Source organism: Lutra lutra, chromosome 17 (genome assembly GCF_902655055.1).
Source record: "Lutra lutra chromosome 17, mLutLut1.2, whole genome shotgun sequence".
NCBI lineage: Eukaryota > Metazoa > Chordata > Mammalia > Carnivora > Mustelidae > Lutra > Lutra lutra.
The window spans coordinates 33,216,150-33,232,195 of record NC_062294.1 but is presented as its reverse complement, the minus strand read 5'-3'; the positions used below and the strand labels follow the sequence as shown (position 1 = coordinate 33,232,195).

General features: G+C 45.1%; 1 protein-coding gene across 5 annotated transcripts in view; it reads right to left on the bottom strand.

Moving 5' to 3' along the window:
* Nucleotides 1-646: 646 nt before the first annotated feature.
* LOC125090007 (nuclear receptor coactivator 5-like) overlaps nt 647-16,046 on the bottom strand; it is a 75,696-nt gene continuing 60,296 nt past the window's right edge. For all 5 annotated transcript variants that reach the window (XM_047712553.1, XM_047712551.1, XM_047712552.1 and 2 more), the window contains 7 exons: nt 14,761-14,843; nt 14,487-14,613; nt 10,516-10,715; nt 7,720-7,995; nt 6,412-6,606; nt 3,592-3,738; nt 647-994 (listed from right to left, as the gene is read on the bottom strand). In XM_047712553.1, coding sequence (XP_047568509.1) covers nt 939-994; nt 3,592-3,738; nt 6,412-6,606; nt 7,720-7,995; nt 10,516-10,715; nt 14,487-14,613; nt 14,761-14,843 — 1,084 coding nt within the window. In that variant the 3' untranslated portion in view covers nt 647-938. The remainder of the gene's footprint in view (nt 995-3,591; nt 3,739-6,411; nt 6,607-7,719; nt 7,996-10,515; nt 10,716-14,486; nt 14,614-14,760; nt 14,844-16,046) is intronic.

Here is a 16,046-nt window from a genome sequence, read left to right as displayed (position 1 = left end):
TAGGGGAAGAGAGGAAAAAATAAAACAAGAGAAAATCAGAGAGGGAGATAAACCATTAAGAGACTCTTAATCACAGGAAATGAACTGAGGGTTGCTGGAGGGGCGGTGGGTGAGGAGATGGGCTAACTGGGTGATGGACATTGAGGAGGGCACCTGATGGAATGAGCACTGGGTGTTACATTAGACTGATGAATCACTGACCTCTAACCTCTGAAACCAATAATACATTATATATTGATTAAATTTAAATTTAAAAAAAGAAATGCACACAAATTTTTTAAAAAGGGGAATGTGTTGATACAGATATATGGGTGTTCATTGTATATGTTATTCAAATCTTCTGTGTACTTCAATGTTTCATAATAAAAACAGTGGAACATAATGAAGTCAAAATCTAAACGTAATGAGGCACCTTCCTGAAACAGAAAAATGACATTAGCAGAAAAGCTGGTAAAATACGAATTAAGTCTATGATATAGTGAATATTCCTGTACTAATGCAAATTTCCCAATAAAGATACCATGGTTTTATAAGATGTCAATATCAGGGCAAGTTGGATAAAGGGGGCTCCCTTTATTATCCCTGGGAATTTTCTATAAATCTGAACTCATTCCAAAATAACAAGTCCTTAAAAAGTGGCAACTGGTATGTAAAAGCTAAAAGTTTTTATTTTATTTTAGTATGTATATAATTGAACAACTTCAAGATCCAATTTCTACAACAATGACCTTCCACACATCTCTACCTGGCACAGAGACTCCAAACAGGAAACACGTTTCCACGGGACCACGTTACTGGGCAGAAGGGACGCACATCCACACCCACGGCCCAGACAGCAGTGCCATGGGGTCAGACAGGGGCCTCACTCAGTCCTTGAAGGAGGGTGAAGCCGCCATCTGAGCAGCAGCCACTCTGTTCTCCTGGCTCCGGGAGCTTTCCTATTTCAGCAGAGATGGGGGCTGCGCCGTCTGCTTGTGCGGCACTGACTGAAGAGCTGCAAAGAGGAGGAACCAGCAGCATCAGTGACGTGTCCTGCCTGGTCTGCAGAGGCCCAGCTGGCCCACAGCCCTCCAGCCGCGCCCACCTCTGCAGGCAGAAGCACGCCCACCTCTGCAGGCAGAAGCACACCCACCTAGCTGCGACCTCGGCAGGCGGACATCTGTGCCATGCTTGGGGCATCTTAAAAGTTTTTCATGCATATTATCTCACTTAATCCTGGTGGCTGGTGCTAGACCTAGTCTTACAAAGCACTAGGGGACACCTGCCCCCAACACCACCTTCGCTGAGTTAGAAACACTTCACCCAAAGGTCCCTCTTTATCCACAGGAGATCCTGGTGCCTCTCCCTCTCCAGACACACTAACACCCGACTTCCTCCAAAGCCAGCTCTTGGCTTCCTGGAAGCCCTGGACAAACTACAACCACTCCTTCCCTCAAAATTTCTGCAGTCCTCCCCCCGAGGAGGGAAGGATGTGGCTGAAATCCAAGCAAAACTTGACAACTTTCTGGACTGTGTGGTGGGTAAGAGCACTGAGCATGGAGTCCCATGGCTGCTGTGCAGTGTCTGCCCCACCAGTACCACTGTGTGACTCTGGCCAGGCTCCTCACCCTCTGAGCCTTAGTGACTCATGTGGAAAAGGGAGATGATCTCACTATGTACCTCGCAGGGTTGTTTGAAGACTAAATGAGATTACCTCAATGCCTGCCGCAGGACAAGAACTCAGTGCGTGGTAACTACTACCCTTATGCCTTGTATAGGCAGCCTCCATGTTTTCACTCTTGTTTTTTAAAAATGTTTTCTCGGGGGTGCCTGGGTGGCTCAGTAGGTTGAGCCTCTGCCTTTGGCTTGGGTCGTGGTCTCAGGGTCCTGGGAAGTCATCGGGCTCTCTGCTCAGCGGGGAGCCTGCTTCCCCCTCTCTGCCTACTTGTGATCTCTCTCCGTGTCAAATAAATAAATAAGTATCTTTTAAAAAATATTTTAAAAATGTTTTCTCTACTAATCCTGGAGTTTGGGGCACAGAAGGCCATCTTAGGGGGTAAGGAAAATTCTCGAAATTTCCCCAAAATGAGGTCTATCAGATGAGGATCTTCAGAATGAAATAGACTGTCTAGGTTCCCAGGAGGGTAGGGATCACGAACCTATACGTGTTCCGTGTCTTGTCACCGTTTCATAAACACACATCAATTATACCACAACCACAGCAGGTACATCTTGCAAAACCAGATTTGACTAAAACACAGAAGATGAGACTTCACTTATTTTTTTAGAGTGAACTCTACCTCTGATGTAGGGCTCGAACTCACGACCTCGAGACCAAGCAACAGAACCAGCCAGGTCCCCGAGGACTGAGACTTTAAAACGGCAGTCATTATCATGAAAAATGTGTCCTGCATGAAGAGCAGAGAGGGACAAAAGCTCACTTTCCTAAGAGCTGGGGTTTAGGCATCAGATCTCAAAAGAGAACTCAAAGCTAACAGTGAACCCAGAGAAACTCTGGGCAGCGCCTTTACTTACGCTCGGAAAGCCTGAGTGACTAGAGATGAAGTCAGCAAAACGCCTGCTTGGCTGCCTTCCAGCCCGGCGTCGCAGCTCTCCCCGCCACCTTTGTGCCCTGCTGGGGTTGAGGGCAGCTCTGGGGCCTCTGGCCTCATCTCCCCCAGCCATACAGGAGGAAAGGCAGCACCAGAGAAGAGCTGGCCAGGCCTGCACTTGGAAGGAAGAGAGAGGAAAAGCCTGTCTTCCTGCGCAAACCTGGGCCACGGCTGCGTATCAATCTGTCACGACCTTAAGTATATGACAGGTCGGGTCCCGGCGCCCTGCCAGGCAGCAGGGGGGCTGTGTGCCTCCCCAAGCCAAGCAGGAACAAAGCGCACCCCTCCAAGGGACGTCAGCGATATGTGGGCACATGATTACACGACATCCAACCTCGTGAGAATATGCTCCCTTTGCAAACTTCTTGCAATCCTCCTGGAGAGTCACGGTCAAGGAGAGTTTCTTTTTCTAGTAGTGCTGGTTTCCCATTAACACCTCCCTGACCCTCAGCAATCTCCTTTCTTAACCAGAAGCTAAAAAAGTCCCACGCTCAGAGACTGAGACCAGCAGTAGTTTCCAGCAGAAATACTCTTCTGTGGTCTCCTTATTAGGGTTACCTTCTATTTTACAGTGACTGACAATAATGTCCACTTATGTTAGAAATGTATTTCCCTTTTTAAGTACATCTGCAGCTTTAAAAAGGGGGGGGGACGAGGAAAATAGATTTCTACATGGTAAAAACATAACACACTTTATTGCCTACTGCTATAGCCTCTTATCACATCCAGTAGCCTAGAACCACACTGACCACTTAGGCAGCCCCTAGCCACATGTGACTACTCTGTAATTACTATGGGATGATACTCACTCAAATTAATTACACTTAAACACAACTGAAAATTCAGTTCCTCGGTCTTAACTAGCCACATTTCAACAGCCACCATGCGGCCCACAGCTGTCACATCCAACCACACAGCTGCAGAACATCTCCTCTCTCACAGAAAGCGCCAGTGGACAGCATGAGCTTAGAATGTCACTCCCAGCTCGCTGGCTACTCACCTGGAGGTGGTACTAGAAGGCCTGGTTTCTCCCCAAGCAGTGGGCGCTTGGCACGCTTGGGCGGGAGGCATCCCAAAGGAGCAGGTCTCTTGGAGGGGGCTGCTGGGAGCAGGGGAGGGGCAAACAGACCTTTGGGGTTGCCCAGTCCTGCAGAGAATGAAAAAACAAAACATAAACCAGAAGATACATGATGAAGCTGATTTCAGCTGCTCCAACAAAGGGACTTTTCCTTAATCTTTAGAGAAGGGCTGAGCAGAAGCACCTGCCACACACACAAATCTCAACTCCTCCGAGCTCTACCAAGCCCCCTCTGGGCCCTGACTAGGCCTCAGTGTTTATCCAGGGTTTTATCCAGGGTCTGGCAAACTAGAGTCTGGGGGCCAAAATCAGCCCACCGTCTGTTTTGGTATGACCCATGAGCTGAGACGGTTTTCTCATTTTTAAATAATTATGCTTTCAGGGGCGCCTGGGTGGCTCAGTGGGTTAAGCCGCTGCCTTCGGCTCAGGTCATGATCTCAGGGTCCTGGGATCGAGTCCCGCATCAGGTTCTCTGCTCGGCAGAGATCCTGCTTCCCTCTCTCTCTCTGCCTGCCTCTCCATCTACTTGTGATCTCTCTCTCTGTCAAATAAATAAATAAATAAAATCTTAAAAAATAAAAAAATTAAATAAATAAATAAATGAATAATTATGCTTTCAATGATTATAGAAGTACATACACAATATCCTTAACTTTGCTGCTTGGCCTGTAAACACTAAAAATAACATATTTACTATTTGGCCCTTAAAAAGTCTGCAAACCCTTCATCTAGTCCACGTGTGCGTGTTTGTGTGTGTCTTTACATCCCGGTTCTCCACCCTAACCTTTCCACAAGTGGGATTTGTTCCAAATGTTCTCTTTGACACTTGGAATGTATTTTCTCAGACATCAAACATTTTCCCAGACAGGTCATAAAGGCAGATCCATAACATACCTGAAGCACTCTGTTCCTAAGAATCTAACATCTGTCCCCCCGGAACATCGGCCTGGACATGGTCCTGGGGGTCTCCCACATGGCCTAGTAACCTGTCACTCTCTCTCGGGCAGTCGATCTGCCCTGCTGTCCTCACCCTGTTGAACAGGGCATTTATTCCCACAGTTCATGCCAAGGCCCTGAAGCAAGAACCCAGCCCTTTCTGAGGTCTGAAAGAATTTTGTTTCTAAACTTTCAGCAAGGATGAGAAGCAACTCAGAGCAAAAAGAGCTCCCCATGAGCCTTTCTTTTCTTAACTCACTGGCTTCTCACAGGAACCAGGTGTAAGAATGCCCAGGGTGGACCAAGGGACTGGGCTGAGGCACAGGGGAGCGTGGTTGAGTGCAGCAGAAGGAAAGGAACAAGCACAGGGTATAGCAGGAGAGCCTCTGTTGTGACAGGAACAGAGAAGACATGGAACTACACTCCCAATCATCCCAAAGGTCACCAGGTCAGAAAGGGAGGGGCTCAGAAATTTTCACCCCTAGGGCTGTGATCTTCAACACAGACTGACTTCGCTAATAAAAGACATACACATGTACAGCGACCAAAGCAAAAGGACACATTCTCTCTATTTTGATCCACAATAATAGCCAAGGTGGAAATATTGTGCTCATAAGGTTTTTGGCTAAAATGATCCCTGCTCCCATGAAAGACCAAAGCAATATTTGACTCTTAGACACGAATGCATCCAAGGTCCAAGTTTTATTTGAGACCCAGGAGAAAAGCTGCCTTTCTATGAAGACTTCACTGCCAACTTCTGTCTTTAACATGGCAGACTGAAAACATGCTCTCATCCAGCCTCTTCTCTGCTCCCACTGTTAATACACAAGGAACACAGGAGAGGGGACAGAGTGTACCAACAAATATTTGGAAGATGAGAACAGAAGGAGTGGGACTGCATTCCGGGTACCTACAGAGGAGTTAAAACTCTTTAACCTTGGGGCGCCTGGGGGGGCTCAGTCAGTTAAGTGGCCAACTCTTGATTTTGGCTCAGGTCATGATCTCGGGGTCGTGGGGTCAAGCCCTGTGTCAGGCTCCCCACTCAGTAGGGAGTCTACTTCTCTCCCTTCCCCTCTACTCCTCTCCCTGCTCGCACATGCTCAATCTCACTCTCTGTCAATAATTAAGTTTAAGTCTTAAAACAAAAAACCTCTTTACCCTCAAGAGGCAGGAAAGGCTCAGATACCAGCCACCCCAGGAACCAGAGGTATAATGGACACTGGGCTTGACTGGAACTTGGTACCCCAAGTGGTTAGTGCCACACCCAAGTCTCCTCCCAGAGTGAAGAGATGGATGTCTGTAACAGGCTTGAGCAGCAGGCTCCAGTTTGGCTGGAAGTGAGTCAACCCTGGGCATTTTCAGTTATGTAAGCCAGTCAGGTCTCCTTGTTTTAAGCTGAGTTAGGTCCCTGTCACTTACAATGGAAGGAGTCCACAGTAATACAACCTCATTTTAGGCAGATGTCAGATACTATTTATGCCAACTACTCAGAAAAGCCTGGAAAACACTATGGAATTCAGAGTGCATATTAAGGGAACTCTGTTTAAGCCATCCTCAATGTGGCCACCAACCTTGATAAGAAAGCTCCTCTACACGTCCCCCATGTTAAAACTTAAGCAATTCACTCAAAAGAAATGGCACCCACTGAAACCCCAGATGTCTCTTCTGGTCTTCTGAAATCTTAGCATTCGCTGAGACTATGCCAAAAGACACTGCAACTGTTCTCAACTGTCTGCTCTCTCAGAGCCATGCGCGTAGAGGCAGCAGAGCCACCGTGAGCTCTTATTCCTGGAGGGAAGCACTGACCTGGTGGTGGAAGGAGACCCCCTCCCGGTCTGTCCCCTAACAATGGGGACTTGGCAGGAAGTGGGGGATGAGGGCCCGAGAAGGAGGGCTTTCCAGGGGTTGGAAGAAGCGGAGGCGGCTTGCCCACGACAGGGGTATTCCTTCCTTGAAATGAGGAATGATCACTGGTAGCCAAAGACTCAAGTGTCTCAAAGCCTGGAAAAATGAAGAAAATGAATGGTCACCGGAAGTCTGCTGCAGAGGCTCGAGCTGCAAAAGGAACAACTTGGGGAAGTCAAAGAAGACCGTAATTTTTCTAACTTAGAGGTTTCTACAATCAAAGAGAAACAGGATGTTAACTAGACTTGTTGTGGTCACCATTAGATGATATATACAAATATCAAATCATTACGCTGTATACCTGAAAGTAATAGAATGTGTCAATTATACTTAATTAATCAATTAATAAATGACATAAGCACTCGGAAAAAAAATTGTGTTTCAAGTTTATGAGCCCCCCCCGCCACAACCCTGAGAAGAAGGTACCAAAAAATGTACAAAAATAAAATACATGTTGGGGCACCTGGGTGGCTCAGTCAGTTAAGTGTCTGCCTTTAGCTCAGGTCATGATCCCAGGGTCTTGGGATCAAGCCCTGTGCAGAGGGGAGTCTGCTTCTCCCTCTCCCTCTGTGCTCTCTGTCTCAAATAAATAAATAAAATCTTAAATAAAATACATTCTACATTTTATAAGATGAACTATTTCTTCAAAGCTTTAACATGGCCCTAGAAGTTCAGCTATGTTTCCCCACAGGGACAAGTGATTACTATTTTCTTTTCACCTACTCAACTCAAAACAAATAAACTGAAAAGTCACCATCTTAACGAGTTTGGCTCATAACTGGAATGCTCTTTAAAATCTTCAAGATTAGGAACTACTTCTTTATGTTTACCATACACTTAAAAATAATCTACAAATGTATCAATTAACAAGCTGAAACTTTTGAATCACAAAAGTAAACCGACAAGGAACAGAAACTATTTCCCACCTGTCCATCTATATAGAGAAGTCATCCTATTCATACATTAAAAATCTGATTCAAAAGGAAATTTAGCTTAAAAAAAAAAAAGCATTTTAGTCTATAAAGGTTACACATTAAAAAACTGTGTAATTCCTGTGAGGAACATGTTCCTATCAGACACCTTTACATTACAGATGTATAGTCTCTCAATTAAATAAAAAATTCTTAGTTTTACTTTCACATAAGGATTTGCAGAATAGGATTTCCTGGGGTTTAAAAATGGAGAGGGAAAACAGACAGTGCCAAATACCTTCCAGGTGCCCTTTCCTGGTCTTCAGGTAGTCAATGAGCAGATTCAACTCATTCCCATACAAATGCATTCCCTCACTCAACAGGAAGAGGAGGTGCTGAATGCCCGATGGGACGGAGTAGCTGGTCAGGCGCTCCCGGGCCAAGAAGTCATCCACCAGATCTCCAGCCTGCAAAGCAATTCCAGCCCGTTCCCGCTGCTCCCGTTTCGAGAAAAATCTCCTGTATTCTTTAGCCACCAGGTCCAGGGCATCTTCCAGGGGCATATGACGATGTACTAGGGACGAGAAAGAGCCTGATTTATATCAAATGGGTGCCCCTGATTCCTTTTAAAATCAGAAAATAACATAGTTAATCCAACTACATGTTGTTTAAGCTGTGTCAGCTTTCAGTACAGATGTGACTGTCTACTGATCCAACTGGCCTGGGACCCTCCAAAGCAGGTGCCTGTCGATTTCAAAATCAAACATTACATTGTTTCAAAATTGTAACATGTGCAGCTTGATTTCCCTTTTCCATACAGACCCGCTTTTCACAATTGGACAGCTCCTCGCTATACTGAGAGAGAGAGAGATAGAAAGAGAATGGAAATAGGTGCCATGTGTATCAATGGGAATTGCTAATGCTAAACAAATCTAGCCTAAAAAAGGGCAGAATGCAACTTCACCCATCGCTGGCTACTGGGAATGTTTAAAGGAAAGAAAAAAACCCTAAAAGTGAAGGTGTCTGATTTGGTTCCAGCAATCCACGTGGATAACCTGAGACAAGAGTGATTCACAGAAGAAACAAGTAGAAGCAGAGAACAGAGCCTTCAAAGAAGCGAGCAGGTGAGACATGGGGCTACTGGTTTTCATTACACACCTTTTAGTGTTAATCTCTTCACTCTGTATATGTAATACTTTGATTACAGGCAGACACACACACAGACATGTGGTGCAGGACTTCTAGGCTCTGTCACTGTAGGCTGAGGAGTAACCCACAATCCTCTGCGTGGCTCTGCAATCTTTAGCTCAGGCCTCTGGGATCTTAAATCATGTTAAAAGCCTTTCCAGGTCAGGTCAGGAGTGCTCCAGGCCCTAAATACTACATATAAAATAAATTCTAGACACTAGGAATGGCTTTTACATAACTTAATGGCTACAGTCAATGCATAGGTGTCTCCTAATCTCTCCTGGGTTTACCTACTGAGAATAAGACTTCATGAAAGTTTCATTTTAGATGAGAGGCCCCTACCCTGTCTTCCATGCATCACATCTGAACAAATTTAGGATCCAAGGGGCACTACGGAGCTACAGCGGAAATGATGGTATTTGGTTAAATCTTAAACTGTTTATTAGGGTTACATTTAGGAAGAAATGAATGTATATTTGCCTACAGGTGAAGTTTCATTGTTAGTGACTGTCTTACATGTTTGTCTCAGCACAGAAGCCGCTCCACAGGCTTCTGCATAATGGCTGTGTGCAAGGTATAAAACAACACTGTCAGAAATAATGCAACGTCAAAGAGAGGCCTACTTACTTTAGTGGTTATTTCCTCAATGATCTAGCATGAATGTAAACAGATGTGATTAGTCCTCGGCACAACCTGTTCAATTAAACTCCCCCACCCCCATCCCCAGGAAGGTAGGACTTGTAATTTCTGAGAGGATGCCTTTTCTTTTACACTTTGGTTTAGTCTTATTATTTCTTTAAAATAAATTAGACATTTTCTTTGTTGAGAAAAACCATCGTTTCATCCTCTTGGGAACAGTACTGAACCAGAGCTGGCTAGGTGGGTATAGGTGACGATACAGAAGCAAAGCAAATGCAATAGCCAGAAGATGTCCTGGCATCCCCCAGATTATTGGGAAGCCAAGTGTTCCTCACTACTGTTTTTTCCAGACCCAACACTATAGCTGGATTCTAGGACATCAGTCTGACACCGACTTCTGTGAAGGATATGAATTCAACTACTAGCGCTCCACTATGTATCTGCCCAGGGGAAAGGTCTCCCAACTCAGGGTGAAAATCCTACACTGCTAGGGCGACTCAAGCTGATAATGTGCCTGTTGGAGAAGCAGCCTGGCTGCTGCCTACCTGAGCGGAGGAAGGAAGCAGGGCTGGCCTGCATCTCGTACAGTGCCTGGTGCGCATGAGGAACTCAGGAAGTGTGGACTGCAGAGAACAGCACCAAGAGCTTCCACAGAGCCAAGAGGACTATAGAACCCAGATTCGTCTGGGTCTGACTCCAGGGGGGCCACTGAGGGACCCTCCACAAGTCAGACTCTCCTCTCTGGAAGCAGCAACTCCGCCCAGGAGGCAAATAGGAGAATGGTCTAGGATGTGTGCGTCTGCCTGAGGCTATGTATTTTAGGGTAGAGAAGGGCTCATTTTTGTGCACTCTCATGAGCCTAAGAACAATGAAATGTCTGAGGTATCGCAAGAGAGGCAAAGCTGGCAAGAAGGGTCGTCTAAGAATGCATGAACATTGTAGACTTACCACGGAGGGCAGAAAAGATGGTGGTGAGATTTGGTCAAAACTTCTTCCACACAAGAGAACTGACTTGTTACATAATATTTTGGACAAAATATTCTGGATTCTTAAGTAAGAAGCAATAAAGATGATTTAAGTTTCAAATACCCTAATACACAGGAGAGTACTTTGTGATACCTATTCAAGTCACCATTTACTCAACTAGATCAAGGTTAGTTACTGACAAATATGAACCTTCGAAGTATACCAGCATATGAAGAAAAACTATTATATTTTTAAAGCAGGATCCATTTTAAATGATAGTTCTAGATGGAGCTAAACTTACTTTTGATAGACTCATGAAGTATAATTACAGTGCAAGAGGAAAGTTTTACATTAGACTGTTCAACAAGAATGCAAAATGGCGACCTATCATCCTTAACTTCCTGGAGCGCTCTCATAAGACTTGACTCGGAGGAGAGGTGAATCATTTCCACCACAAGGCCGTGATCCTGTAACCGATGACCTATGCCTGTTGCATATTCCCTTTAAAAAAAAACACACACACACATACCACACACACACAAGAAAAAGGTAAGGTTATTGTCAATCAAACGAGAGGAGAAAAAAAAAAACAAAAACCCTTCATCACCAAGCAGTTGTTCCACAGATATTTTGATGACAAGTTTAAGTAAGGTGTAAGATATTATACTATTACTGTACTTGGGAAGTGAAGTGGAAGATGTTGTATTTTTTCAAAAACCATGCAGGCCCCACAACTTGTTTTCATTCTTAGACACATTGAAAACATATAGTAGAGGGGCGCCTGGCTGGCTCAGTGGGTTAAAACCTCTACCTTCTGCTCAAGTCATGATCCCAGGGCCCTGGGATTGAGCCCTGCATTGGGCTCTCTGCTCAGTGGGGAGCCTGCTTCCCCCTCCCTCTGCCTGCCTCTCTGCCTACTTGTGAGCTCTCTGTCAAATAAATAAATAAATAAATCTTAAAAAAATTTTTCAGGAGTATGTTATCCCTTTGATGTAATCAGTAGGAGAACTGGAGGCAACTCTAACCAAAGGAATCTTACTTTTCTGAAAATGTGGTGTCCTCATACGGTTGACCATATACAGAATTTTATAAAAGAAGCAGAGCAGGTGAGAGCCGTGTTTTTGTGTGGTGTGATACACTGGGTAAGTGAGATAAACACGGCCAGCATTTTTCAAGATGGACTCATTCAAATGTTATTTGATGAAATCATTTCAATTTAAAGACCATGAAACAAAATGTAAGATTGTTTGAAAGAACAGCTAAGACTAGTATCTTCAGAAAAAATAAGAGAATGCTCATCTACAATTAGTTCCCGGGACAGACCAGTATTTGTTGAGGTCACTGCAACTGCGACAATTCCTTGCTAACAAGTGAATGGATGAGGGGTGCCTGGCTGGCTCAGACAGCGGAGTGTGCGACTCTTGATTCCGGGGTTTTGAGTTTAAGCCCCACACTGGGGGTAGAGTTTACTTAAGTAAATAAATAAACAAATAAGTAAATGTATAGCCAAACAAACATGCAAAAAAGAGTAAACAGGTGATACTAGAGTTAGCCATCTCAGTCATCACCAACATCCCATAACCAACCTTGGATCAAACCCCAGAGTCCTCTCATCTCCCATTGTCTCAGCCTTGGGTCTTCAAGTCCTAGAGAATCTATCCCAGAACTCTCCTTTGCGTTTCTGCTTCCCTTCCTGCCCAATACTTGCTTAGAAACCTGCAAAGAAACTTAAAATCGCAAATGACATGATTCCCTGAAACGTCCCTGATTTACCTCCTTGGACCCTACAACGGTAGTCTGCTCTTCCTCTTACATATCCTCTGCTTAGAGCAGGAACGACTCAGCATTATCGCATCTTCCACTTGTTAGTTATGCGCGTGTTTTACCTTATCAGGCTGCCTGTGGTACAAAAGAGGAACTGTCACTTAATTACCTGTATGTTCCTCGCTGAGGAACATAGCACACATAACAGGTACACATTAAGTGCCATGTTCTGTGAATTAAAAACTAAAACGATGGCCGGAAAAATGCTTTCTAGGAAATTTAGGAACATAAATGATGATTTCGGAAAACAAATTCAAGAGGAAAACAAGAAAAACAAGACATGGTTCCTATTTACAGAGTAACAGCCCATGAGTCAAAACTCTCACAATAATTAAAAAAAAAAAAAAAACCTATCACAATAATAATTCACATCGGAGGACATGATTTGAAAACTAATTACTGTTTAGGAGTATAAAGGAATGAATTAGCCAACCAATGTATCACTACAAATCTTTTCCGACATCAAAGTGACAACAGAGCAGGCAGCGAGGCCCAGTTCACAGACTCTGGCAGATGCAGCCTGCCCTCGGCCGAGGAGTTCCTAAGCTGCACCCGCGGAGGGTCCTAATCCGTGGCTAAATGCCAGAACTGCGGAACGCCGGGCAGAGGAGCGGTTTCCAAATACCACCCCAGATGGTGGGGGAGCAGAAGAGCAATCTCGAGGACTCCTCTCCACCACACAGCACTGTACTCCAGTCCACACCAGCCAGCCTGACTTTGAGTTGGGAGACTGGCAAGGGCATCAGGGTGCAGGAGTCAAACGGCCGCTGGAGCCCATCACCGCTCTAAAAGAGCTACAAGGTGCTACAGATCTGATGTGATGCCTGCTACAAGTTCTAAGAAAGCCAATTTAGTCAAAGATTAATGCAGTTTCCCTGGCTGATGCAAATGACTGTAGCAAAGTTGCTAAATGTTGAGGGAAAACCAAGCCACTATGCATGCTGAGTCTTTACTGCCTCTGGTTCAAAACTGGTTTAAATTACCACATGATCAAATTAATCCAGGGCATGTCTGCTTGTCTTTCAATTATTAAAGGGAAATCCCATAATTTTCTAATGTAAAAGGAATTGGCCTCTCCACCCTCCCCATGCTGTGACTGACCTCATTTCTTCCAGGACGTTTTCTCCCAAGATCCAACCCAAATACCCTCCAAATGAGATGAAGCTATAATTTTGGTTTCACAAACTCTAACAGTAAAGATGCTACCTACAAATACGTTAGGTTTCTGTAAAGCAGGTATCACAGAGTAAGAATTCTGAGTCATTTCAAGACTGTCGATTTTCACACAGAGTAAGAACACCAGTGCTGCCTTCATGCTGAGTTATGTTTTGTGCGTGCCTGGTCTCCTGTTCAGGAATGATTAGTTCTCATGTCTGAGTCTGCAGGATCACTCACTCAGCACCTAGCCTGGAGTACGTGCGCATGCCTCCCACCAACCATTTGTCGACATGGTCTTCTTCACCAAGCACTACGAAACCCGACAGAATCCAGAGACAATTATCATCACACATTAATTCTCCTGTCTGCCTTCAAGTGACAGCCAATGGTGCACAAGATCAGGGCATTATGCGGACCCAAAGGACGAGCTGGAGACCGTCAAGAGGGCAGGAGACTGGGCCAAAACAGGTCAAAAGTGGCCTGGATGAGTTACAGGTGTTAAGTAGCCTATACAAGTTACAAGTGTTATTACCCTGCACGAGTTACAGATGGAGAAGAGGGAATGGGCATTCCACATGGAAGGAAAAATAACAAGGACAAAGGCTGAAAGGAATTCAATAAGCAGTTAAGAAATGAGAGGAACCCATCTCTGAAATTATCAGTGAGGCCAACTTGTGGGTCCTACACTAGACTGTCAGCACCCCAAGGCAAAGGTTCGTCTGTTACGTTCACTCAAGTACCCCCAGAGCCTAGGACAGTGCCCGGCACACGGAACCCAGTCTGAAAATAGCCTTGTGTTTTTTTTTTCCTGGTTATGAAATCGATGGATACTCATTGTAGAAAACTCGAGCAATACAGAAAACTGAGTAAGAGAGTTATCATCAAAAAAAAAAAAAAGTTATCATCAGAAACCTCCCCAGCCACAGGATGGTAAACCCAACAGCACATTCTTGTAATTCCTAGAGCAGTGTTCTTTTTTTTTTTTTTAAAGATTTTATTTATTCATTTGAGAGAGAGAGCATGAGAGGGGAGAAGGTCAGAGGGAGAAGGAGATTCCCCATGGAGCTGGGAGCCTGATGCAAGACTTGATCCCAGGACTCCGGGACCACGACCTGAGCCGAAGTCAGTGGCCCAACCCACTGAGCCACCCAGCACCCCCTAGAGCAGTGTTCTAACAGCATTTCCTGAGTCTTACCATTCTCTTTTAGTGACATGTATGTAAGGCTGAATACTTAATTATTCCATTTGTACACATTCTCATTCGACAGGCTAAAAAAAAAATAAATATACCTTTGCTCATTGTTGATAGAAACAATAACACAATCTGAAGGTCTCTCTCGATCACGTTCTTTCTGAACCACTTCAAAAAAGTGCTGGAAAAGCCGTTCTTTCCGAGCGTCCCTGCCACCGGCATCACCTGAAAAATATTGACGCGTTCATGCTCTTGCAAGGGCAAAAGCAATCACTGAAGGTTTTCAGGGTTTTTTACAAAAGTGAAAATGAATGGCAACAGCTCTATAAAGAATAGATGAGGAAAACAGGAGGATCTCAGCAAGACTCTTACCGAACTGAGTGGACTGGGGCCGCTTGTGGTTCTCTTCGTGCCTTTTTGAATAATCAGCCACATTCCGCCGTAATTCTTTAACGCTATTGGATGCATGAAAACATAATAGTTTGTGCAAACTGAGTCTCCCTCTGTGTCCCCAAAAGCCGAGAAATAAACACCAGGTCACCTGGCACAATGCGTATGCACCAAAAGAAGGGCCGTGTCTACACAGGGATAGAAACACGCTCAATAATCCGTTCTCATTTTAGAATTATGGCGAGTTTCTGGAGTTTTTCAGTTCTCTCCCCATTCACTTCCTCTTGCCTGTTATGACGAAAAGTACTACGTGGAGCCATTGATCTTTGTCAAGACAGACTGATACAGACAGAAGCCCATACATGAAGGTGTTTATTTTAAAGAGGAGATAATTCTAGCAGCCGTGTACACCATTTGAAGAAGAGGCGCTTACCTCTGAAGGTCTTCACTGGCTATGGGTAAAAAATGAGGCAGTGAGGTCTGCTCACTTTACTCCTAAACACTCTACAGCCCCTGTGAGCCAGTCATTTTCCCTTGCTGAAGGCATGCAAAATAGCGCACAGATGCTGGGTAATCTATTAGCCATTTCAAGTAGTCCCCTTTGCTGTGATTTAACAGAAGAAAAGGGGGGAATTCGAGGCACTCTGTACCCTAAATCAGGCATTTTTACTGCGGCTCTCCAGCATCCAGACACAGTGTGTCTGTCCACAAGGAGGGTCCTGCCAGGAAGAGAACCGCCTCGGCAGGCAGCCATCAGTTCCTTTCTCACCAGAGGCGTCGCGCCGCATGGCAAAGCGGCCCCGGAACACGCTCAAACCGCAACTACTCAGAGGCTGCCAGCAAACGTCGATCCCTTTGCTCGTCCCCTGTACGATTTTCATTTGGGTTGTTGGCCACATCCAATTCCCTGACACAGCAAAGACGTGGCTCCAGACTCTTAAGAGGCAAAGCTTTTGCCTGAATCCAGGTCTCCCCTACTGCCTGAGCACCCTGAGCTCCCCGAGAGTGCTTCCTTCCCCCACACAGACTTCATCTTTGTGTACTGTCTCCGACAAACACTAGCCGTTGGCTCCCGAGGCCATTCCTCAAGCAACTGGCTTTCTCTACCCCTTGCTAGGCTGTGTTCTTGCTGGCTTTCTCTCACAGTTTATTCAGAATCTTTTACAAAGTGGTCTGAAAACGGCTCACCACCACTCTAAGTAATCAGACAGGGTTGGAGAGGCACCCCAGAAGCTGGTATGTGGCCATCCAGGAAAGGCAGCATGATG